Here is a 27,743-nt window from a genome sequence, read left to right on the forward strand (position 1 = left end):
ACCAGAACTTTGTTTAAAGTATAATCTTACTGCAATAACAACATTCTGGAAAACCACTCATTTGAAGTTTATTTATAGCACTGTATCAAGTCTGATAATTCTTTGTTCAGCCATGGCATCATATTAGTTGAAAGTTTGGTGGCCATATTAGTTGAAACACTGGGGCTATATTAGATGAAAACCCAGGTGCCACATTGGTTTAAAAGCTCAGGGACCATCGTAGTTAAAGGGGTTAACTCTTTCACTAATACTGTTAATCAGTAACAAGTAATCTCCCCTGTTGCCAGTACGCTGAAGCCAGTTGTGTTATTGTTTTGGTTCAAGTTTTTGTATGTCAGCCATAAGGCAGAGTATATTATGTTACTCTGTTGTCAGTTTTTTTATATTTCTATCCACCATCAACAGTTACCAAACTTTCTGGTTGGCATGCATTTGGAGTAGTGAAATGCCTTGTTGATCTTGGGGTTAAAATGACAAAGATCATGTGATTGACTGTAGGAAGTAAATTGGTTTCCACTCAGTACTTGATCTCTCCATCATCAAAAGTTACTAAACATAACTAGCACTTGAGGAAAAACCCTATTGATTTGGTGTCAAAAAGTCAAGGTCACTGCAACTAAAGGAATGATAATGGTTTCCACATAATTAGTTCTGCATCACATAAATGTGGATGGATGGCACTTGGGTTAGGTATAAGCCTATTGATTTTGGAATCAAATGATCAAAGGTCAAGGTCACTGACTTAAAAGAAGACTTGGATCAAACTTTGTGGATGGCTTACACTTGTGGTAAGGAAGAAGCCTTTCATTAATGGAGTCAGAGGTCTTTGTCATTGCAACTAAAATAACAAAAGTGTTTTCTGTACAGTAATCTACATTGAGGACTATTAAACACATGGTCAGTGCAAAATGTGCCATTCAAGATACTCATGTTTAACTGAGCATAGGTCACCGTACAGAACTGCTTGTTTATTTAAATTTATTCAACAGTTCATTCTTTTTTCAAATATTTATTGGCAATTTTGTTTTTTCCTCTAGCATTGATGTATGCCAGCATCTTTGGTAATGTATCTGCAATTATTCAGCGCTTATATTCGGGTACTGCCAGGTATCACACGCAAATGCTCCGTATCAAGGAATTCATCCGCTTCCATCAAATTCCAAACCCACTCAGGCAGAGGCTTGAGGAATACTTCCAACATGCTTGGTCATACACAAATGGGATCGATATGAACATGGTAAGTATCTTTTATTAATTGCTTCTAGTAATTTTATTATATATCTCCATAACAACATACCATTGTATCTCCATAACAATGTACCATTGTATCTCCATAACAATGTACAATTGTATCCCCTTAACAATGTACTGTTGTATCTCCATAACAATGTATCATTGCATCTCCCTAACAATGTATCATTGTATCTATATAACAATGTACCAGTGTATCTCCATAAAAATGTACCATTGCTGGATTTGGCACAAGAATGATATTGTGAAAAAAGTATTGATTGGTGATGTATAGATTTGAGATATCACACACACACACACACACACACACACACACAAATCCATTTCCAGTTCACTAACAAATTTGACAAGTTGCCAGGCCATGGCATTGCGAGTTTCTTACCAAAATGATCAAGACTTGCACAACTCTTAAAATTCAGTAGTGGAAAGATCATGTAGTTTCACCAGTTTTTTGTACCCAATGCACAATTGTTATGGCTGTAAACTCTAAATTAAGGTTGAAAAAATCATTGTATTTTTGTTTTCTATCCATGGTCTCAATCACTCTCACACTGATAGGGATTACTGTTTTGATATGTGCACCTTTATGATTGAGATCATGGGGTATAGCAAATTGCTTCATTGATCAGCAGTTAGGCATACCAGAAGTAAGTCTTCTTGAAAGAAAAGATAACTTCAGAAAAGTCAGAGAGACAGAAAGATTAGCTACTAAGGATGACACTTTGGACAAGGAAAGGTCTAATGTTTGATGCTAACTTAACAGAGTGCAGAAAGTGGTAGATACAGAAATAACCAGCAATGCATCATTTAAGCATTGCAAGAAAGTTATCCTTGGATAGTGTGTGTGTGTGTATGTTATTTGGATTTTAATGTAGCTTTAACAATTTTTCAGTTGTAGTGCTACATTGTCTGTAGTATATCAGTTCATAGTGATGTCCAGCACTGGGGCATCATGCCGCAGACATGTAGCATCATGTCCCACCAAGTCACATTATCTTGACTCCAGGCTGAACAATCCTAATACTAACCTCTTAATGTTGAGCACCTAGCAGTCTGTAATCATAAAATATAATTCACAGATTTACAGAGCTGTTTAATATACAGCACTAAACCATCGTACAGTTGTGCTTCTCAATATTTGTTGGCATCTCATGTATCAGAGTCATGGTTTAATCTCCAGGGTTAAGGTCACTAATAAGAATTTTTCTTACCCCACCCCACCCCCATTCTGCATTAACTCTCAAATGCCCTTTGAGATTTGTTTTAGTAGCATGGCACCTGATAACTTTTTCATTTGTAAGTATTTGTTTATGTTAACTTGATGTCAGTTCCAAACTGTATGGTTAACATTCTCATCTAAACCCTATTTTCATTCAGCAGGGGAAGCAGATAAATTTCTGTTTCATCTAACTGTGCCAATGTTCCAAATGAATTGGGCATCAGGAGATAAGGAGTGAATTCTCCAAGACAAATCATATAAAACTCTCATATATCAATCTTCCACTCATGGAATTTGACGTAAAAATGGCTGCAATCAGTCTGGACCATTACTCATGTGTACAGATCTTGAGCACACAAGATATACAGATATAAACAATTTCCTTCCTACTGTTAATATATTGCTGCAGACAGATATATACATTATGCGTGCAATTTTACAAAGGCTACATTTAGTGATATTCATTTATGTCCCTTTCCCAGTCAAGGTATAAGAGCACTGTTCTAAATATTGTTATCATCTAGCAAACTAGTTTGTAATGAGTATTTGGTTGAGAAACTAAAAGTCGCCATTATAGACAGCAAGTATCATGTAGGTTGATCAAAATAAGAAAATAAAGCTCAATTTTAGATGCCTCAAAACAATGGTTACTGTATTTACCATATTATTAGGATGCAATAAAATAAGAATTTATTTTCCTGTCCCATAACTTATGGTGAAACTTTTCACCTAGGTCATATGTCCCATGACTTAGGAAACAATATAAATTTGGGTTGAATTCGGAAAAAAAAAAACCTGCACATTGCAATAAAATGAACAAAATGCTCATTTGATAATAAAATCAAAGAAACTAACCTTGTATTGTTATCATTTATTCCTCTTGTTTTCATTGTGAGCATTAAAGAATAAAATATATCCACAAAGTCTGTATATGTAGTGTAGGCATCCATATTGTAGTGTGTTTTGCTTACGTCCGATACCACACAAGTCAGCCAAGATATGGAAGCTAACTTTGGTTTCTTTTCAGTGGTATTAATGGAAATTTTGGAAATAAATTGAAACAATGGAACAATTTTTAAAGTGACAAAACAAAATGCCTTATGCATGGATATCGACATACCAGCATTGCACAGAAGATTTGGAGAAAATAAAATGACTTTATGAATTTGTGAAGGTCAGAAGAGAAGATGATTTTGCTGACAACATGACCATTAACATGGATGAAATTCTAGTATACTTTGATCTCATCCCTGGATGGACTGGCAATAAGATTTGGGTTAAAAGTGCACAATTTAGCATGACTGGTGCAGATATTTTAAAAATCTGACTTCAGTCCTTGCAGTTCCCATTTTAAATGTGTTGGCACCAACGATAATGAGAAAGCTATAAAAAAAAATATACGTGCACCAAAGATCATACAGACAGGAAAAGGATTGTGTTGACCAGATGGTGTTACTGCAGTGGTTTAAAGAGTTTTATCTCATGTACAGAGCTTTATATATTTTTAATAAATTTTCAGTTGGAGTGCATTTTCCGACATGTAATTTTCAAACGATTTCAAAAGTGTCCCACAACTTATGACTAAAAGAAAAAACTTGTCCCAGAACACAGAGTGCACAAAAAAAAATTACTTTAAAAATGAATTTATGGTGGCCCAACTTATAGGATGAACACGGTACTATACCATATAATCACTAGATCAAGGTGCCCAAAAATTATTATACCATATGGTCACTATATCAGGGGTGCCCAAAAGTGATGATCGCTATACCGTATGGTCTCTAGACCACTGGTTTCCAAAAATGATGGTGACTATACTGTATGGTCACTAGACCATGCTTGATAGTTTATTTAATATGAGGAAAAAAATGGGTCAGTCAATACCATGGCAATGACAGTTTTTTACCAGCTGTGTCTCTTGCTGTAACAAATCTAATCATGCTGTTCATATTGGAGTTACCTCCCATGTCATATTGTTGTCAAAACATCATGAGAAGATAGAAATAGAAATTTTGTTAATACACTAATATTCAGTGATTATAAATTGTTGTCAGTAATTTTGCACCCCCAGGCACTCATAAAGAGCAATACAGATGTAAAATAAACATGTTGAATATTCCAAAATAAAAATGACAATATTTGTTTTACTGTGTTCCTTTTTGGAATCCAACATATTCCTTTGTAATGAATGTTGTTGTATTAAGTGTTGACTGTGGAAAAATTTAGTTAATACCTTGATCTATGATCCTATAATATGACAGCAAATCATGTGACAGCATATCTACATTTTCTGTTAATTTAACTGCACATCATGTGACAGCAAATAGTTTTAAGTGCTGTTTGATATGTAATGACACATAATGTGAAGACAGATATTTTTATATGCTATTGTATAATATGATAGCACACCATGTGACAGCAGATACTTTTAAGTGCTGTTTGATATGTAATGACACATAATGTGAAGACAGATATTTTTATATGCTATTGTATAATATGATAGCACACCATGTGACAGCAGATACTTTTAAGTGCTGTTTGATATGTAATGACACATAATGTGAAGACAGATATTTTTATATGCTATTGTATAATATGATAGCACACCATGTGACAGCAGATACTTTTAAGTGCTGTTTGATATGTAATGACACATAATGTGAAGACAGATATTTTTATATGCTATTATATAATATGATAGCACACCATGTGACAGCAGATCTTAGTTTACTCTGTTCTTTAATATGTATGCACATCATGTGACAGCAGATATTTTGAAGTGCTGTTTTATAATGTGATGACACCTCATGTGACAGATGTGTTTAAATGCTGTTTGATAATGTAATGGCACACCATGTGACAGCAGATCTTAGTTTACTCTGTTCTTTAATATGTATGCACATCATGTGACAGCATATATTTTTAATGATGTTTTATAATGTGATGGCACATCATGTGACAGCAGATATTTTTTAATGCTGTTTTATAATGTGATGACACATGATGTGACAAGATGTTTTTAAATGCTGCTTTATAATGTGATGACACATCTTGTGACAGCATATATTTTTAATGCTGTTTTATAATGTCATAACACATCATGTGACAGCATATATTTTTGAATACTGTTTTATAATGTAAAAGCACATGTGACAGCATTTGTAATGCTGTTTTATAATGTGATGACACATCTTGTGACAGATCTTATTCTACACTTTTCTATAGTGCAATCATAAATCATGTGACAGCAGATTTGATTCTTCACTCTACACAATTATTCATGTGTGTTACAATAGCTTGAATGCTGGAGGGGAGAATCATGATTGCATGATGTCTCTGAGAAAAGTGTTAGAAATTCTTTGTTCAGAGTGTAATAAAGTCTTTCTCTAAGAAAATTCCACTTTTACATGGTAAAGTCTACTGTTTACATTTGTTCACACTGTAATAAAGTCTTTCTCTAAGAAAAGTGTAGTAAAAATTCCACTTTTACATGGTAAAGTCTACTGTTTACATTTGTTCACAGTGTAATAAAGTCTTTCTCTAAGAAAAGTGTAGTAAAAATTCCACTTTTACATGGTAAAGTCTACTGTTTACATTTTTCAGGTTTTGAAAAGTTTCCCAGAATGTTTGCAGGCAGATATATGTCTTCATCTGAATAGAACACTCTTGAATAATTGTCCAGCTTTTAAAGGTAAGTTCAAAATGCCAGTATTTACATGTATATCATCAGAGATATTCTGAATTAAATGAGGTGGATCTAAAATGCCATTGCATATGATATCATCAGAGATATTTTGAATTAAGTTGAATGGGTCTAAAATGCCATTGCATATGATGTCATCAGAGATATTTTGAATTAAATTGAATGGGTCTAAAATGCCATTGCATATGATATCATCAGAGATATTCTGAATTAATTTGAATGGGTCTAAAAAATGCCATTGCATATGATATCATCAGAGATATTTTGAATTAAATTGAATGGGTCTAAAATGCCATTGCATATGGTATCATCAGAGATATTTTGAATTAAATTGAATGGGTCTAAAGTGTCATTGCATATGATATCATCAGAGATATTTTGAATTAAATTGAATGGTTCTAAAATGCCATTGCATATGATATCATCAGAGATATTTTGAATTAAATTGAATGGGTCTAAAATGCCATTGCATATGATATCATCAGAGATATTTTGAATTAAATTGAATGTGTCTTAAATGTCATTGCATATGATATCATCAGAGATATTTTGAATTAAATTGAATGGGTCTAAAATGCCATTGCATATGATATCATCAGAGATATTTTGAATTAAATATGCCATTGCATATGATATCATCAGAGATATTTTGAATTAAATTGAATGGGTCTAAAATGCCATTGCATATGATATCATCAGAGATATTTTGAATTAAATTGAATGTGTCTTAAATGTCATTGCATATGATATCATCAGAGATATTTTGAATTAAATTGAATGGGTCTAAAATGCCATTGCATATGATATCATCAGAGATATTTTGAATTAAATGTCTAAAGTGTCATTGCATATGATATCATCAGAGATATTTTGAATTAAATTGAGTGGGTCTAAAATGCCATTGCATATGATATCATCAGAGATATTTTGAATTAAATTGAATGGGTCTAAAAAATGCCATTGCATATGATGTCATCAGAGATATTTTGAATTAAATTGAATGGGTCTAAAATGCCATTGCATATGATATCATCAGAGATAATTTGAATTAAATTGAGTGGGTCTAAAATGCCATTGCATATGATATCATCAGAGATATTTTGAATTAAATTGAGTGGGTCTAAAATGCCATTGCATATGATGTCATCAGAGATATTTTGAATTAAATTGAATGGGTCTAAAATGCCATTGCATATGATATCATCAGAGATATTTTGAATTAAATTGAATGGGTCTAAAAAATGCCATTGCATATGATGTCATCAGAGATATTTTGAATTAAATTGAATGGGTCTAAAATGCCATTGCATATGATATCATCAGAGATATTTTGAATTAAATTGAGTGGGTCTAAAATGCCATTGCATATGATGTCATCAGAGATATTTTGAATTAAATTGAGTGGGTCTAAAATGCCATTGCATATGATATCATCAGAGATATTTTGAATTAAATTGAGTGGGTCTAAAATGCCATTGCATATGATATCATCAGAGATATTTTGAATTAAATTGAATGGGTCTAAAAAATGCCATTGCATATGATGTCATCAGAGATATTTTGAATTAAATTGAATGGGTCTAAAATGCCATTGCATATGATATCATCAGAGATATTTTGAATTAAATTGAATGTGTCTTAAATGTCATTGCATATGATATCATCAGAGATATTTTGAATTAAATTGAATGGGTCTAAAATGCCATTGCATATGATATCATCAGAGATATTTTGAATTAAATGTCTAAAGTGTCATTGCATATGATGTCATCAGAGATATTTTGAATTAAATTGAGTGGGTCTAAAATGCCATTGCATATGATATCATCAGAGATATTTTGAATTAAATTGAATGGGTCTAAAATGTCATTGCATATGATGTCATCAGAGATATTTTGAATTAAATTGAATGGGTCTAAAATGCCATTGCTTATGATATCATCAGAGATATTTTGAATTAAATTGGATGTACTCTGAAATGTAAATGCATATATTGTCTGAGTTATTTTATGTTCAATTGGATTCATTTGTTGCATTATGGTATCAACATTATTTTTCATCTCTTAGATCTGAATAAAATTAACTGTCAGCTATACTGCTGCATATTATTTTCCTCTGTGTAAGTTTAGATACAGTGTATCAAGTGTGAACTATGCTATACTGATCTCCTCTGTGTAAGTTTAGATACAGTGTATCAAGTGTGAACTATGCTATACTGATCTCCTCTGTGTAAGTTTAGATACAGTGTATCAAGTGTGAACTATACTATACTGATTTCCTCTGTGTAAGTTTAGATACAGTGTATCAAGTGTGAACTATACTATACTGATTTCCTCTGTACATTTAGATACAGTGTATCAAGTGTGAACTATGCTATACTGATCTCCTCTGTGTAAGTTTAGATACAGTGTATCAAGTGTGAACTATACTATACTGATTTCCCTTGTGTAAGTTTAGATACAGTGTATCAAGTGTGAACTATAATATACTGATTTCCTCTGTGTAAGTTTAGATAAAGTGTATCAAGTTTAAACTACACTATACTGATTTCCTCTGTGTAAGTTTAGATACAGTGTATCAAGTGTGAACTATACTATACTGATTTCCTTTGTGTAAGTTTAGATACAGTGTATCAAGTTTAAACTATACTATACTGATTTCCTCTGTGTAAGTTTAGATACAGTGTATCAAGTGTGAACTATACTATACTGATTTCCTCTGTGTACGTTTAGATACAGTGTATCAAGTGTGAACTATACTGATTTCCTCTGTAAGTTTAGATACAGTGTATCAAGTTTAAACTACACTATACTGATTTCCTTTGTGTAAGTTTAGATACAGTGTATCAAGTGTGAACTATAATATACTGATTTCCTCTGTAAGTTTAGATACAGTGTATCAAGTTTAAACTACACTATACTGATTTCCTCTGTGTACGTTTAGATACAGTGTATCAAGTGTGAACTATACTATACTGATTTCCTTTGTGTAAGTTTAGATACAGTGTATCAAGTGTGAACTATACTATACTGATTTCCTCTGTGTACATTTAGATACAGTGTATGAAGTGTGAACTATACTATACTGATTTCCTTTGTGTAAGTTTAGATACAGTGTATCAAGTTTAAACTATACTATACTGATTTTCTTTGTGTAAGTTTAGATACAGTGTATCAAGTTTAAACTATACTATACTGATTTCCTCTGTGTAAGTTTAGATACAGTGTATCAAGTGTGAACTATACTATACTGATTTCCTCTGTGTATGTTTAGATACAGTGTAGCAAGTGTGAACTATACTATACTGATTTCCTCTGTGTACGTTTAGATACAGTGTATCAAGTGTGAACTATACTATACTGATTTCCTCTGTGTACGTTTAGATACAGTGTATCAAGTGTGAACTATACTATACTGATTTCCTCTGTGTATGTTTAGATACAGTTTATTTGACTATTTGAAATCCATCAGCCAGAGGTAGTGGCATTGCCATTGTTGATATTATTATGGCTGCAGTATGATGTCATGTAACTAAATGAAATTGAATTAAACTGATTTGGAACATTTTATGCAAAATAATACAACTAATGATTCATAATCTTTTTCAGAGTTTGCATGGGCTAAACAAGAATTCTGAGTCTACAATGTATTCTATGTTTTCTCTAATTTTTCATACACTCAACTTGATAAACCATTAATCCATAATTTTTTTATTTATTGTTTATCCTCTAATGTTTGCTACAGAGTGCTATATATTTACAAGATTGTAGAATGCTTCTGTATTTTAGAATTAGATAAAAATTGTGGTTAATTTGTTTCACCTATAATTATTTCTATATCACACAAAATAGTTAATACAGTGTATACGCATAAGTACCAGCCAAAACAGTTATCATGAAAACTCACTTTTTTTTTCTCTTCCAGGTGCCAGTCCAGGTTGTTTACGAGCTTTATCGATGAAATTCAAAACTACTCATGTGCCTCCCGGAGACACTCTAGTTCATCGAGGGGACCTTCTCCTTGCACTATATTTTGTGTCGAGGGGTTCGATAGAAATACTTAAAGATGATATTGTAGTTGCCATTTTAGGTATGTGCAGGAAAAGATTTTATACTTTTAATCTCTCTCACTTCAGGGCCCTTCACTATAACTCGGCTTCTGTTATAAGGCCCTTAATTATGTAACACTCCTCTTTTTATATGCTTGGTTCATAGTGGTCCTTACGAACTGGAAATATGCTTACTTTTTAGTAAACCTTAGTAAGGCAGGGAAGAGTGCTTATGTTTAGAAAAAATACTTTTTATTTTTCTAATTTTTTTTATCGGTAATATCAGCTGTATCCTGACAGTTACTATAGGATTAAATGATCATGGTTGGGTATTTATCGATGCCAGAAGAACTTTATGTTAACTTTGTGAGTGATTTGGTAAAATTCACACATCGATAAATACTGAACCATGATCATTTAATTCCATTTTCGTCCTTTCTTTCATCAAATTAACTTATTTCATCAACAAAGCATTCGAATTTAAGTAGTGTGTAATTTTCGTTCATTCGCCACTTCACATCGCACTATAATAACATAACCTGTACAGAGTCACAAGAACATATTGACAACTGTCACAGTTACGTTTATTCAGAGACTTCATACTTTACATATTAGGCAATGGCTACGACTGGTTTCCACACATTTCGTTTATTTACAACATTCTTTTTGAATTTTAGTCAGTCCCATCTGGTATTTATGATGACCATGACCTTACATAATAACAGCTGATACGAAATGAACAAGTGTTCTAGATTAAATTTCCAATCAAACCTTAAATCATAATGGATTTTGTCAATGAACAGCATGGAAATATGAACACGATGATGCTATCCCTTACTAACATAAAGGTAACAGTTAAATAAATTGTATACAGGAATAACATTTTATATTATTCTCAACAGCGTTAATACTTGTGAAGACCAGTTCAGTGATCTAATGTCAAATGAAATGTAACTACTGTCACAGTTACGTTTATTCTGCAACATCATACTCTACATCTTAGGCAGTGGGTACCCATGGTGTCAGCACATTTCTTTATATATAAAAAATAAAATTCTCTTTTATTATAGTATGTCTTATACTGGAATAATATTTTATATATTTTTCATCAGCATTAATACTTAACAAGACCCTTTCAGTTATCTAATTTTATCTAATTTATATAAAAAAAAGTTTCCAGTACTCTGGAAGTTTGCTCTGGAATAGTATTCCAGTTGAGGTTAGAAATGCCCACTCTGATTCCTTTTTCCAAACCCAATATATCCAGTGGCTTCAGAGATGCAGCTAAAATAAATAAATTCCTTTGTATGAGGGCCTCAAGGTAGATTAGTTCTTTGCTAATTGTCTTACCCTCTTTAAATAAGGTCATTTTTATTATTGTTATTATTAATATTATGAGTTGCTCGCAAAACTGGCCATATGTTTTGTTTAGTTGCATAGTTGAGTGCTGGAAGGAATTAATAACTACACATCCAAAATAATTTAAATTAGCAAAACAGTCACCTTTATGGATTATTATATACATTTTTCAATGGTGTTAAGTCACATTGGTGGAGATGGTAGTTTCACCATTTAAAATCTTTATTCAGTCTTTGAATAATGGTCTCATAAATATTTGTTTTTATTTTTGTGTAAGTGCTCATATTACACCATGCCACCAACACCCACACATAAATAAGGAAAAAATTTTTTTAATAAAAATTACCATTAAAAACGCCAATGCCCCAGTTTGTGTTTCGTTTAGTAGCCTCTGAGTATTGATTTATTTCACTGGCTTCTAAGTCCTCCTCAGATAGTTTCTTGAATTATGGTTTATATCCCTCAGTTGCTTCAAAATTGACTAGCCCAGTTCCCACACTATTATTGTTGTTGTTGTGTATGGCTAGGGTGACCGAGGTCATGGGGTGCTGTGTGAAGGAATCTATCAATCTCTGTTGTTCTGTTTCATTTTTAGCATTTGTAACATCCATCGCATTATTGTCAAATCCATCTTCATTTGCTATTATTTCTTTTAACTCCTTGTCATCTAATTGTTAAAAAAACTCCGCAGAAAATTGCAGTGAAAAATAACCATAATCGGCCATTTTGCACGACTTTGTAGCAGACGAACGCCAAATTGTAAACTATGCATTTCAATCAAAGAATATTTGAAAAAGTATAAAAAGGGTATAATTTATATTTAATTGCTGAATAAAAAATTCAAAAGATGAAACAGTTTTTCACAATGACGTGTCTGCAATGTTTATTAATATTCCAAACAGTACAAAACCCAAAAGTAGTCCTAGAATTTATCAATGTGTACAAAATTCCAGATCAGTATCACGTGACCATTTACAGCCAATTGTATTGCAGAAAATCTGTTTCATTTATAAAAATTGGAATTGTTAACAGATAATTTTGTTTCTCAAATGATATACAAAGAACTCGATGGAAACAGGAAACAAAATTCAGTCTACTAATCAGCACATCTGGAAAGAGTCCATGGACTCTTTCATTATGGAGGTACAGATTCAGCCAGGTTGTGACAAGAGATCAGTGTCTTTGGTCCTTACATTCAAGACATTTTTCTTTATAAAGTCCTTACCAAGTCCTTTTCTAATATTAACATGAAATGGTGTGAACCATGTATAAGGCCTTTCATTTAAACATTGTTCCTTATGGCCGTTCATTATAACACGGTTCCTATTAATAGGCCCATTATTATAACACAGTTCCTATTAATAGGCCCATTATTATAACACTTTTTGTACCGCAGTGGTAACACTTAAACTTTACAAAACTCCAAGAATCCTGCTGGGGAATCCATGCTGCTTTGTATTTGTATATATATATGAATGACATGTGTCTCATGGTGTAATTTTCTGCTTGAATGTTAATTCATGTAAACAGAAGACTCGAGTAGAATAAACTTAAAATGGGAGTTTACTGTATGCTATTTAATATGATTCAAGGTTACAGCCAAGTTCTGCACATTGAAACGGTCTTTAGAGTTTATGTAGAAAATAAAATGCAGTCAGCAGGATTTGTTTAGCATAAGTGTCATATTAATATGATATCTAAAAATATGCAATATTTATTGATCTGGCCATAGCAGCAACATTGTATCTAACAATAAAAAGCAATACCACTGTATGTAACAATAAAAAAGCAATACCACTGTATGCAACTATTAAAAAAGCAATACCATTGAATGTAACTATAAAAAAAGCAATACCACTGTATGTAACAATTAAAAAGCAATACCACTGTGTGTAACAATAAAAAAGCAATACCACTGTATGTAACTATAAAAAAAGGCAATACCATTGAATGTAACTATAAAATAAGCAATACCACTGTAACAATTTAAAAGCAATACCACTGTATGTAACTATAAAAAAAGCAATACCACTGTATGTAACAATAAAAAAAGCAATACCAGTGTATGTAGCAATAAAAAAGCAATACCACTGTATGTAACAATAAAAAAGCAATACCACTGTATGTAACAATAAAAAGGCAATACCATTGTATGTAACTATTAAAAACTTTTGTTGATAGACAAGTTTTATATTATAGATGTTGCTATTAAAAACAGAAGAACTTCTCAATGACTTTTCAAAAATAAATTTTTAACAGAATTTGCTCAAATTTTGCAGAAAGCATTATGGTTTGAAGCCTTTATAAATTTTATGTAAATAGAGATGTTTTCAGGTATTCTAAATATAGTAAAGAAAATTGGGACTAATTTTGTCATAGACAGTCCATAGCATTTGAAGAAATGTTGACAAAATTAAGCACCCTGCTCACCCATGATTTTCAAATGGAACATAACATTTAGGTCGCTGTCGACAAGGTGAGTGTTCACATTTCACTTGAACCTCATTTTACCTTGAGGCAAATTAAGACGAATGATATTTCACTTTAAGTAGGATAAAGATGCCAATGGGTACCTGCCCGTTAATTATAACTCGGGTAATACAATGAACAGCCAGACACCCATAGAAAAGTACATTGTATTCCAAGTTCAGGTCGAGACGCAAAATATTGATTACAATTTGAGGCTCATGTAGTATGAGCATTTATTCGTAATCACTATGGCTGGTATGGCTGCTTACAATTTACTTGTTGTACATGTACTATATAATAATACAAGGGAGGACACTCTCCTTTCACATGTTGCCTAATTAAGAGTCAGTGCTGATATTATAGCTAGACCCTCCTAACTTTGTGCCTGTCCATGGTTCGTACACCATTTTTCTTGCGATTTAAACATGCTTGATTTGAGATCCTGATTTCATTAACTTGGTCAGTATCTTTTATCGACAATGACAGTGAGTACTGATTAAGAAATATTAGACTAAACGAAATTGAAATACGTACTACAATTCAAATAAAAGAAAGCACAATATAATTGTCCATTTTTAACTAATGCCATTTTTGCCTCAAGTTTGTGGCCATGGAGCAAGTATTAGCTGTATAAGTCAGGGCCGCTGTTCACAGGTTTGTTTACTGGACTCTTTTTATGAGTGGGAAACCCACGACAGATATTTTTGTCGTGGCAAAGGCAACACAAAAACTTGGTTACCGTAACATGTACTTATACCATGTTAGGAAAAAACAAACAAAATGGACAACTATACAGAATTTTTTCACTGAAATATCTAAATATAGAGGAAATCTTTGTTATGTAATAACACTGGAAAAAAAATCTAATAAAAATTGACCATGTGTGTAAATATGGTAATTTTTGTATTAATTTTACTTGAAACAGTTTTTAAAAAAAAAACAGATGGGATTCTTGAATGTGAAACAACTTGTCATCAATTCATTCTGTTTTTATGCTACATACATAAATTGAAAATAAATGGCGCCAGATATAATTAAAAAAATGGGCTGAATCAATACGATAGTTGGATGTTAAATGACTTTAAAATATTAGAGGAGAGGGATTTTATTAAACTTAAAAACGTTACAACGGGGCGAAACATGGCAGGTCAAGGATACTACAACATTTGTGAAATTTACATCTATTCACAAAAGTTACTTTAGTGTTATGCATAAATAATTTATCCATTTCCTTTATGTCTATACTCTTGTATTAACTACCAGTCCACATGACCAAAATTTTAACTGCAGATCCAGCTAAGTAACAAATATAAATGTACATTAAATAAAATAAATATGTACATTTTTCATACAGTTTTCTGTAATTATGGCATGTAATATGTAGATTGCTATTTTATGATAAGATTACACTTTCTGCTACTTATATTCATAATAAATTATGCTTATACCTCTCTTGTGGGTTGCATGTGTCAACCTACAGCGAAGCAGTTCAGGTTCACATTTAATACAATTTCCCTTTGATCGGGCTCCCAGGTAACTGATCATTATGATTGACGGGTACCCTGCAGAAATTTTTTGAAAATTTTGACATCTCTAATGCAGGAACATTTTAACTGTTCATCTTAGAACTTAACCTTTTTATTGCACCATAATTGTGTCACAGGGATGAACAGAAAGATGGGACGTTATCACATGACATCTGCTGAAGTGCCAATAAAACTAAAGTGGAGCATTGTCAGATCTGTAAATGATGCAAATCTGACACCCATCCAATTTGGAATGGAAACTTGTTTAACTAGGATTAGGAATATATTTATATATAGGTTATGAGTATGATCTGTATTTATAGAATTGTTTGTTTGTTGTTTTTAGATATTTTGTTAAAATGAACAAATTTATGGTTCACTTTCAGTTAGTATTAATGGATTCCACTAAGTAGAATCCATGAAGCACCATGAGTTCATTATTTATGGGTACTGTTTTGTACAGTACTATTTTGTCCAATACCATTTTGTACAATCCATGGTTCACTAGAAGTTCAGTATTAATTGCTTCCACTATTTTCATGGTGGAACTACACATTTGGAAGATAAATGTCATCGTATGTTAACATTTACTGACTTTCCTTATAGGGAAAGATGATGTGTTTGGAGAGAATATTTGCAAATATGACACTGTGGGCAAGTCCAGCTGTAACGTACGTGCCCTAACATATTGTGATCTGCATAAGATACATCGAGATGATCTTCTTGAAATTTTGGATATGTACCCGGAGTTTGCTGAACATTTTGTTAAAATGTTTGAAATCACCTTTGATTTAAGAGATGTAAGTATGATCCTTTATTGAATTTTTTTTCTAAAAAATCTGCCAAATACTTGTGCTATACCAAATTTCATTTTACGATTTTTGTGATTTTACAGTGGTTCTGCCCAGTAAGGTGCCTCAATACAATGCCATTCCTTGTATAACAGTCCCATCTTACAAGATAGTCCTCATATAACAGTCCCGTCTTACAAGATAGTCCTTGTATAACAGTACCGTCTTACAAGATAGTCCTCGTATAACAGTCCTGTCATACAAGATAGTCCTCGTATAACAGTCCCGTCTTACAAGATAGTCCTCGTATAACAGTCCCGTCTTACAAGATAGTCCTTGTATAACAGTCCCGTCATACAAGATAGTCCTCGTATAACGTCCCGTCTTACAAGATAGTCCTCGTATAACAGTCCCATCTTACAAGATAGTCCTCGTATAACAGTCCCGTCTTACAAGATAGTCCTCGTATAACAATCCCGTCATACATGACAGGCCTCAGTATAACACATTCCCTCACTAAATGGTGCCTCTATGCAATGCAGTACTTCACTATAACATGGTCCCTTTGTACAAATTGGTCCATCATTATAAGATTCGTAAGTACAACACAGTCCCTTGTTATAAGGTCACTGTTTCACAGCCCCTCATACAACAAAGTCCTTCAGTACAACATAGTCATTCACTCTAATGTCACTTACAGCACTGTCTCTCAGTATAACACAGTCCTGCACTGTAATATCATTCTGATCATTCTGTAAAACACAGTCCCTCAGTACAACACAATCCCTCACTATAATGTTCCTCAATATAACACAGTTCTATATATAACACAGGCATGGTCATGGATCTCATTTTGGAGATGAATGTAGTTTTGATGATGGACTTACCTCATTTTAAGTTGACTTCACTAATAACACTTTACACTTTTATTAGTCTCCTTGGGGTAAACAACATTGTACTAAGAGACAACTATAAATTCCAGTGTTCTATAAATTTTCAGAATTGCAAAATGTAATAAAGAGTTTTTATGTACATGTCATTTTTATGTTTCGTTAATCTATTGAAGGTTTCCTTAGCTTCCAGACTTATTATAACACTGGTTGCAATAATTCTATCCTGGATCTGAGAAATCTTTGTATTAAACATACTGAAGGAATGAAGTTGTCAAAGCAGCTTACTTTCCTCTTAAGAATAATATATTTAGTGCATGTTTGTTGTTTTTTTGAAAACCCCAGTGCCACCATAAGTGCAAAAAGTTGTATATGCCAAATCATCTGAATAATAGTGACTTTTGAAAGATATTGGTCCGTAGCATCATTGGGTTCCATTAAAACAAGATAATATTGATACCTCACCGCATTATGAGCGGTGTAATTTGTCCTTCAACCTGAGATTGGGTTCCATTAAAACAAGATATCGACGACTTGTCACATTATCAGCTGTGTAATTTGTCCTTCAACCTGAGATTGGGTTCCATTAAAACAAGATATCGACGACTCGTCACATTATGAGCTGTGTAATTTGTCCCTCAAACTGAGATACCCAGCTATTTTCCACATGTGTATGAATTAATCCAATGTTGATCAGCGACATGCATGGATCAATCATTTTTCTTCAAAAGCTGGCTCACAAGATTTGATGATGTCACCGTTGTAAACGTAACAATCTAACACCATGCTATGTCAGAATGTCTTCAGCCCAAGATCACACTTCATTGTATATTCCAGCACCCCAGCTGATCACCAATATCATGCAAGTCTTATGTTTATTTAATGCATGATCTTTCTTCTTGGATCCACTTAAGAAAAGCAGGCCTGCCTCTCTTCAGTCCTTCTTGAAACAATTTGTTTGCCATGTGCAAATATTGTTATAATTGAATTAATCACTAGTGGAATTTATTGAATGTATCACATCCCACCTTTTGGAGCCCTCCAGAAAAGATAGGAATTATTAGTGACCTTGTTGACTGAATTAAGGGGTGGCACCTCATAATTATAAACTGAATATTTGAACGTCATTTAAACCTAACATCTTGATTATTTCAAAGAATGGTTTTATGTCAGATTGCATTTTAAAACTCATTTCCTTCCTGACAAACTTTACTTAGATTGGAAGAACGGTAAAATTTATGATAAATGGCAGCATTGGGACTTTAAACTTTATTAAATAATTTTAGAAAATTTGATGATGCCAGTCATCAGCTAGTACATATTAATTTGATGCCTTTTTGGTTATATGCTTTTAAATAATTCACCATCTTCGCTAACCAGGTTCCGATAACCCTATCTACACCTAGGCGTATCGAACAGACATTTCTGTGCTTCAGATTTGTGAATTTTATTGGCTGCAGCGGCAAGCCACTGCATTTACTCAAAATTAAGTTGTTAAAATTTGAACACCGTTCCTACGTGATCGACTCAAATGGAGTACACAACTTGAATGTACTGATAAATAAACAATTTTCCACAGTCTGTCCATGTTTGCACAAATACCTTTCACTCAAATATACCTGTAATGACTTCCCTCTGGTACATAGTCATACTGAGAAAGCTTGCCAGTGGCTTCTTGTGGGTTGGTGGTTCTTTTCTGGGTTTTCCCAGTTTCTTCTTCCACCATTAATACTGGCTGCCATATATAGCCTATATTGGGCTGATAAATGGCATTAAACCCTACAACAACAACAACAACATAGTCATACTTTCAATGTTAAACTAACAAGGTATTCTTTTTAGGCCAATTACCTGTACCGTTTTTGGTCGATGTACAATGCACATAGCTATTGGTTAGTTGGCATAACAGACTAAGGAAAGCAACATGTGAAATCCAAAAGATGTTGCAATGACAAAGCACCAGTATAGCTGTTCAATCTGCCAAGATGTAGATAGGGTTATTGAAACCTTGGCTAGTGAACATGATGATTCTCTAACAATGAATGATATATGAAAATAAAACTGGAGACATCTTATTTTCATTGAGTAAATTGTTTTAATTCTATTTTCAGACCGTTTTAAGATTTTAATGTGTGCCAATCATTTTAATATTTTAGACTTTATTCTTTTTCAATACAGGAACATTTGTTTGCGGGCCGCAAATATAGTGATGATACAAATTCAGGTCAGCCAAATATTCGCAACAGGAAGGCCAATAGAAACACAGCCTCGTCAACAGGTACCATTGCACATAACCTCCTCCTTTTAATTCTCTTTGAAGAAGTATTTTATGAAGATAACCTTTAATTTATCCAAATAATCAGACTATCCAGTAGTTCTGATGCCATATTTTCACATATTTTATTAATTTTAGATAATGCACAATATTTTTGAATGCCAACTAAGTTTCCTTTAATGCTGATTAAAATTTTTTTAAAAAATAAAAGTTCGAATGTTTTACCTGTACTCAAAAACTGTTGATTGAGTGGTCAAACATCAGCCAATGAAACCACATCAAATACCCAAATGATCATGTGAATTAATTTGAGGTATGATCAAAAGGTGACAGTAAAAATAAAAATAATGAAAGAACACCTAAACACTTGTATCACAATATCTGTCAACTGAATATTGACCAATGAGAATCATGATAGCTAGGATCTTGCCATTCGCCTAAGAAAGTTCACAAAATAAATGAATGGCAGATGAGGATCATAAACATGGCACTTCCTACAAAAATTCCAGGATATGCAAAGCATCAAAACTGAATGAACACCAAGGATTTGCATCCTTTCTAGATGTGCATAAGCATTTTCAGCCCTTTCTAGACGGTACAAACATTTACAGCCCTTTCTAGACGGTATAAACATTTACAGCCCTTTCTAGATGGTACAAACATTTACAGCCCTTTCTAGATGGTACAAACATTTACAGCCTTTTCTAGATGGTACAAACATTTACAGCCCTTTCTAGATGGTTCAAACATTGACAGCCCTTTCTAGATGGCACAAACATTTGCAGCCCTTTCTAGATGGTACAAACATTTACAGCCCTTTCTAGATGGTACAAACATTTACAGCCCTTTCTAGATGGTACAAACATTTGCAGCCCTTTCTAGATGGTACAAACATTTACAGCCCTTTCTAGATGGTACAAACATTTGCAGCCCTTTCTAGACGATATAAATGTTTACAGCCCTTTCTAGATGGTACAAACATTTACAGCCCTTTCTAGACGGTATAAACATTTGCAGCCCTTTCTAGACGGTATAAACATTTGCAGCCCTTTCTAGATGGCACAAACGTTTACAGCCCTTTGTAGATGGACTTAAATATTTGCAGCCTTTTCTAAAAGGGACTTGAGCATTTGCAGCCTTTTCTAAAAGGGACTTGAGCATTTGCAGCCCTTTCTAAAAGGGACTTGAGCATTTGCAGTCTTTTCTAGAGGGACTTGAGCATTTGAAACCCTTTCTAAGAGGGACTTGAGCATTTGAAACCCTTTGTTGAGGGACTTGAGCATTTGAAACCCTTTGTTGAGGGACTTAGGCATAGCAGTCAAACTAAATGCAAGAAGCATATTTCAACAAGAAAGTGGATTGATTGAATTCATATGGTTTAATCTTAGAATGAATTCTAGGATACAAATTTGAAATAGTTTACTTTCATGTTCAGATTCTGACTTTTCTTTTCGAGTTTACTTTTCGTATTTCACATCAGTGAGCATTGGCATTTATAAAAATGCCTTGCCTAGAGACGCACAAATAACAGCTAACCCAGGCAAGTCTGAGATGGATTAAAAGCTGACCCTGGGTCAAATCAAAATCTTCATGCTACTTATTCTAAGTCAGCAAAGCTGGTCAGCTACTATGACTCCTGATTGTCAGAGTGAACATTTGATGCCATTTTTTTCCATATTTCAGATGACTACAAGTGCGGTTTCAAACCCTCCAGGATCAGGCATCTGCGTAGGCAGACAAACATTGAACAAGGTCCAATGGTTTCCATGTCCTTTGAGGATTCCTCAGATGAAGAAACACGGGAAAGTGGGGCTGGAATCCTTGAGTTTTCTCCAGCCAAAGCAGGTCAAGATATTACTCCAGCCAATCTGGACTTTGGACCCAGGGAAAGGAAAAGATCTTCTGTGGGATTCTCTTCCATTGCAGGTAGTGTAAAATAGTCATCAATTTTGCTATGATATTTTTGTGGAACTTATGAGTTTAAATACAAATGAGGAATTTTATGAGGAGTTGACATTGCTTACGTTGCAGATTTCATTTTATTTGGAAAAAATTTCTTAATATTTATTCTTCTTCATGAAAGTCAAGTTTTTGTTTTGATTCTTGATTTTTCTTAATAATAAGAAATTATATTTTAACACTGGTGAAACTAATGCAAGAGACAGAGAGGAAAAACAGTGTGCTGTTTTTGTTGTTTGTATTAGTATTTGGGCAAAATGATGTAATACTACTGTTCTACCAGTCTGGTTAAAATCTGCCAAACACCAGCAAAACTATTATTCTCCTGACCTTTAGAATTCCCATTGAACTTATATTTAAAGGCTAATCAAATAAAGCAATGCATTTTGTGTTAGGTAGTAACACTATGTTCTGAATGACATTTTTCTATGTCATTAATATAAAAGCTGTCTTTTGATTGGTGAATCAAAAGGTCAGCAGAACAGATTTTCTTTTTTATACCATATATACTTGTTATAGGTCAGATCCAGCTGCCAACCACGTAAACCCTGGTCTGCCATTGTATAAAGCACCAGAAAATCTGTGTATGCATTTTGTTGAGAATAAACAGTAGAACAACATGGACCCTTATCTGTTGTGCATTATGTGATGGCATATCAGGGTCTATATTGGTTTCAATTGGACTCAACTTGTATATATGATGGTAAACCCTTTGTCCAGCCACAAAAAGTGGATTTTTCATGGAACCTTCTATTATCCATCTGTAATGGGTGATTAGTTGTCGGTGAGTTATTGTTGGTTTAATGAGAGTTAGGGAGGGTTGTCATTGGTGAATTAGGATTGGGTTAGGCTATGTCAGAGTTGTTGTCAGTGAGTCAGGGTTGGGTTAGGTTAGGTCAGAGTGAGAGTTGGCAGTGGTCAGGGTTGGGTTAGTCAGAGTTGTAATCAGTGAGCCAGGGTTGGGTTAGTGAGAATCGGAGTTGTCATCTGTGAGTCAGAGATGGGTTAAGGTGAGTGAATCAGAGTTGTTGTCGTTGAGGCCAGGTTGGTTAGCAGAGTTTGACACTAATGCAGGTCCGCTGGCTCAAGGCCATCTGATTTTCAGAAGGACCACCACTTTCCTAAAACTGGTTAGTCCATCAGGCCTGCAATTTTAAATCATGGATATTAAAATTGTATCTATTCTATGTTACAGGATTGTATAAATTTTTCTTTTAATTATAAACATTTCAAACATGACAAAAATTGAAAGTGAAATGAAGTTAAAACAAAGCAAAGATCATGCCTACACCATTAAACTAATCCATTGTCGTTTGAGTACTTACCATACATTGTCATTTGGGCACTTACTTTGTTAATCATTTAAGACCATCAAGCGTACACATGATTGACTCTTATGTGGTTTCATGTGTTTGAAAAATATGTAGATTTCTTGATAATGTCTCACCACTGCCCCACACCTCAACCCCCCCCCCATAGCAAAAGACAAGAAACTCGAAATAGGTGTACGATAAAACCAAATGAGATTGAAAATTCCAAGATACCTCTAGTTTCTGTGGCTAACTCACAACTTGGAGCAAAAAATTTAAAAGTGGTAGTCATAACCCATGACTCAGAGAGCCACAAAATGGAATAACTTAAGAGAGAAAGCCATGACGGCAGGCCCTGGCTCTCCTGAAGGTGAGAAATCTGTTATGTTGCTGAATAAAGCAGCCTTTGAAAAACTATGTGTCGTGTTTAGAAATGCTCATTTTCTTGCAAACCCCATATACTATGTGAAATTAGGTGGACTGGACAAGGTTTGGAAATATTGTAAGAAATTTATCAGAGCTATTGCCGATACTCAGAGTCAGAACAGGACCATGTCATTTCCTCCAGTCAGTTTTTGTCAGTTATTGATGATGTCTCAACTCATACTTCTAACAAAGAGGCAGAAATTGTATACATACTTTCGAATTTGGAGTAAAATTTATGTTATTAACTTCCATTTTATAATACTGAATTTGACTATTAAACCAGAAATTTAAACTATTAAACCAGAAATTTAAAATATTAAACCAGAAATTTAAACTATAAAACCAGAAATTTAAACTATTAAACCAGAAATTTAAACTATAAAGCCAGAAATTTAAACTATTAAACCAGAAATTTAAACTATTAAACCAGAAATTTAAACTATAAAACCAGAAATTCAGGCTATAAAACCAGAAATTTAAACTATAAAACCAGAAATTTTAATTTAGATCCATTTCATTTAATATAACACTGTAAACACTTAAACCACCAACTCACTTTATTGGTATAAAAAATGTCCCCAAGAGATACAATGAAACCATCAGTCATGCTATAGATTGTTGCAATGGAAAAGGATGATGCATCAGTAATATTGATGACGATGATGATTATAATGATAATAAATACCACACACAAGATTTCTCAGCATTACAAAACAAAGCATATGAACTGTTGATGAATTTAAACTAAACGGTAATAAAATAACAACCTTGTGTTTTATTTTTTTTGTACATACTACACAGGGTGAATCACTGTCAGATTTGTTTATGATGGGTCAGGGTTGGGTTAGGGTGAGTCACTGTCAGATTTGTTTACAATGAGTCAGGGTTGGGTTAGGGTGAGTCACTGTCAGATTTGTTTACGATGACTTAGGGTTGGGTTAGGGTGAGTCACTCAGATTTGTTTATGATGAGTCGGGGTTGAGTTTGGTTGAGTCACTGTCAGATTTGTTTGTGATGAGTCAGGGTTGGGTTAGGGTTAATAAAATAGTTGACAAAATAAAGAAGCCAAACTGGATGGATGGATCAGAAACCTGGAAACAAAACCACAGCTGAAAATAAAAAGTCATATTACTGAGTGGAATATGTCACAAATTATTGGGAAATTAAATTTTGTCCATCTTGTTTAATAAAATCTATACAAATCATGCCATTAAATTCACTTTTATGATAAATCCATGATTTCCACTCTAGGTTGCACACCAATATAAAAATAGTAGTCTAGAATGATTAAATCAATAAATGTCAGTGTTTAATGATCTTGTCGATTGGAATTCATCCTCATCATCTGAATCACCAAATTAAGTTCTGAATTCCAATTCATCATCTTTACTGTCAGCTGCAGCTGCTTATGCGGAGATGGAGTTTGGGCTGAAACGTGAAATGTTGAGTACTGTGTAAGCGTCACTTTGAGTACTATGTAAGTGACACTTTGAGTAATATGTAAGTGAAACTTTGAGTACTGTGTAAGTGTCACTTTGAGTAATATTTAAGTGTCACCTTGAGTACTATGTAAGTGTCACTTTGAGTAATATGTAAGTGAAACTTTGAGTACTGTGTAAGTGTCACTTTGAGTAATATGTAAATGTCAATTTGAGTACTGTGTAAGTGTCACTTTGAGTAATATGTATGTGACACTTTGAGTACTGTATAAGTGTCACTTTGAGTACTGTGTAAGTGTCACTTTGAGTAATATGTAAGTGTCACTTTGAGAAATATGTAAGTGAAACTTTGAGTACTGTGTAAGTGTCACTTTGAGTACTATGTAAGTGACACTTTGAGTACTGTGTCACTTTGAGTAATATGTAGGTGTCACTTTGAGTAATATGTAAGTGTCACTGAGTAATATGTCAGTGTCACTTTGAGTAATATGTAAGTGAAAATTTGAGTACTGTGTAAGTGTCACTTTGAGTAATATGTAAATGTCAATTTGAGTACTGTGTAAGTGTCACTTTGAGTAATATGTATGTGACACTTTGAGTACTGTATAAGTGTCACTTTGAGTACTGTGTAAGAGTCACTTTGAGTAATATGTAAATGTCACTTTGAGAAATATGTAACTGTGTAAGAGTCACCTTGAGTAATATGTAAGTGTCACTTTGAGAAATATGTAAGTGAAACTTTGAGTACTGTGTAAGTGTCACTTTGGGTACTATGTAAGTGACACTTTGAGTACCATGTAAGTGTCACTTTGAGTAATATGTAGGTGTCACTTTGAGTAATATGTAAGTGTCACTTTGAGTAATATATGTGTCACTTTGATTAATAAGTAAGTGTCACTGAGTAATATGTCAGTGTCACTTTGAGTAATATGTAAGTGAAACTTTGAGTACTGTGTAAGTGTCACTTTGAGTAGTATGTAAGTGTCACTTTGAGTAATATATAAGTGTCACTTTGAGTAATATGTAAGTGTCACTGAGTAATATGTCAGTGTCACTTTGAGTAATATGTAAGTGTCACTTTGAGTACTGTGTAAGTGTCACTTTGAGTAATATGTAAATGTCACTTTGAGTGCTGTGTAAGTGTCACTTTGAGTAATATGTATGTAAACTTTGAGTACTGTGTAAGTGTCACTTTGAGTAATATGTAAGTGACACTTTGAGCACTGTATAAGTGTCACGTTGAGTACTGTGTAAGTGTCACTTTGATTAATATGTGTCACTTTGAGTAATATGTGTCACTTTGAGCACTATGTCAGTGTCACTTTGAGTACTATGTAAGTGAAACTTTGAGTACTATGTAAGTGTCACTTTGAGTACTATGTAAGTGACACTTTGAGTACTGTGTAAGTGAAACTTTGAGTACTATGTAAGTGACACTTTGAGTACTATGTAAGTGTCACTTTGAGTAATATGTAAGTGAAACTTTGAGTACTGTGTAAGTGTCACTTTGATTAATATGTAAGTGACACTTTGAGTAATATGTGTTACTTTGAGTAATATGTAAATGTCACTTTGAGTACTATGTAAGTGACACTTTGAGTATATAGTCTGTGATATCTATTACAGGATGCAACTTAACGAGTGTCAGATTGAGAGGCATGAGAGTTAAATAGGCACCCTCTGAATCTAGTATGAAATTCATAGCTGGATCAAAGATTCTTTTAGCTTGGAAATACAAAATGGATACTGCCTTGACAAGCAAAGGGATTACAGTCAGATGTGCACAAGACTCTACTAGATACTGAACAAGTGTCATATTTGTGGCTTGATCAAAGAATTGTCAGTTGGGAAAACAACTGATGCAGCTGCATTTACAAGCTGAGGGCTTATCAATACTTGTGCACTGACAGATAACTTAGGAAATATCATGCAGGGATTAGATCTGGATCAGGAAACAGTCAAATATGAATAAAAACTCAATGATTTTATTGCATCAGACATATTGTTTATGCAGCAAAACAAAAAATAAATATTGGTTGTTTGGACACAAATGAAAGTAATATACTTACCAGTAAAACCATTGATGGATACAACTATACAGTGGGTAATATTTAATTCAATATTTTCAAATTATTAAAATCCAGATAATGGAAGATACAAGTATTGTGTATTGAATACCATAATGAAACATAATAAGAGTGTGTGCCATAAATGCATTTCTTAATAGCAGTAAGTGACATGAAAATATAAATAATTGAATTGACAGTACATAGTTAGTCCATACTCCAGATATATAGAATTTCCAAGATTACCGCAAGAATTATCAAATGTTTTGTATGTCACACGTCTAAGCCAATCACTGCTCTGCATGAATCATATTTTTAGCAATAAAGACCAACTTACAAGAAATTATGTAAGATAGATCATGATTTTAATCACATTGGTTGGAGAGAAATTCATGCTCACTGTCTGATTAACTCATTAATAACCCAGCCATAATCACTTAACATCTTTAAGAAATTACTTCTGTGCACACATGGTATAATACACCTTGATGAACTTCAAATAATGAAAACAGCTGACCATGAGGTGAGGATCAGAGTTGAAATTAGCAACAGGATGGTTTTGCCTAACTTAAGCCAGTTTTGTCATGTGACCACTGTCATGTGACTATTATTACCATATATATCCTCTACTGGAATCAGAATGATAAAAATAGAAAGAAAACAAAATTTCAATAATAATTGTATGCATGCAGGAGCTTTCAGTGAGTGAAGGGAGGGATGGGAGACAACCCTAAACTCTGGAGAATCGGGAGAAAAACCCTCCCATGTGGGAGGTTCACATGTATGGCCTAAGCATGTGGTTTACTAATCAGTTTAAATTGATAATTTTCTGTTTGCTTGTATTTTTTTATGAATCAAAGGATTGTCATTTTGGGATTTAATTATCCATATCTCATAATTACTTAGCTTTGGAATAATGTAATCAGTTTATGCTGTTCAAAAGAAACCTAGCAAGGTGTACTTCTTTTAAGTCAGTGTATGAGTTTGTTCTTTGTGTGAAGTAGAAGCATAA

At 33.4% G+C, this 27,743-nt stretch overlaps 1 protein-coding gene across 6 annotated transcripts in view; it reads left to right on the forward strand.

The window, feature by feature from the left end:
* Positions 1-27,743, forward strand: part of LOC149780995 (voltage-gated inwardly rectifying potassium channel KCNH6-like) — a 326,871-nt gene that overhangs the window by 268,933 nt on the left and 30,195 nt on the right. For all 6 annotated transcript variants that reach the window (XM_089938100.1, XM_089938103.1, XM_089938104.1 and 3 more), the window contains 6 exons: positions 1,038-1,237; positions 6,074-6,161; positions 10,098-10,262; positions 16,182-16,375; positions 19,435-19,534; positions 21,215-21,457. In XM_089938100.1, coding sequence (XP_089794226.1) covers positions 1,038-1,237; positions 6,074-6,161; positions 10,098-10,262; positions 16,182-16,375; positions 19,435-19,534; positions 21,215-21,457 — 990 coding nt within the window. The remainder of the gene's footprint in view (positions 1-1,037; positions 1,238-6,073; positions 6,162-10,097; positions 10,263-16,181; positions 16,376-19,434; positions 19,535-21,214; positions 21,458-27,743) is intronic.

This window comes from Sinohyriopsis cumingii, chromosome 16, assembly GCF_028554795.1.
Source record: "Sinohyriopsis cumingii isolate HCF-2022 chromosome 16, ASM2855479v2, whole genome shotgun sequence".
NCBI lineage: Eukaryota > Metazoa > Mollusca > Bivalvia > Unionida > Unionidae > Sinohyriopsis > Sinohyriopsis cumingii.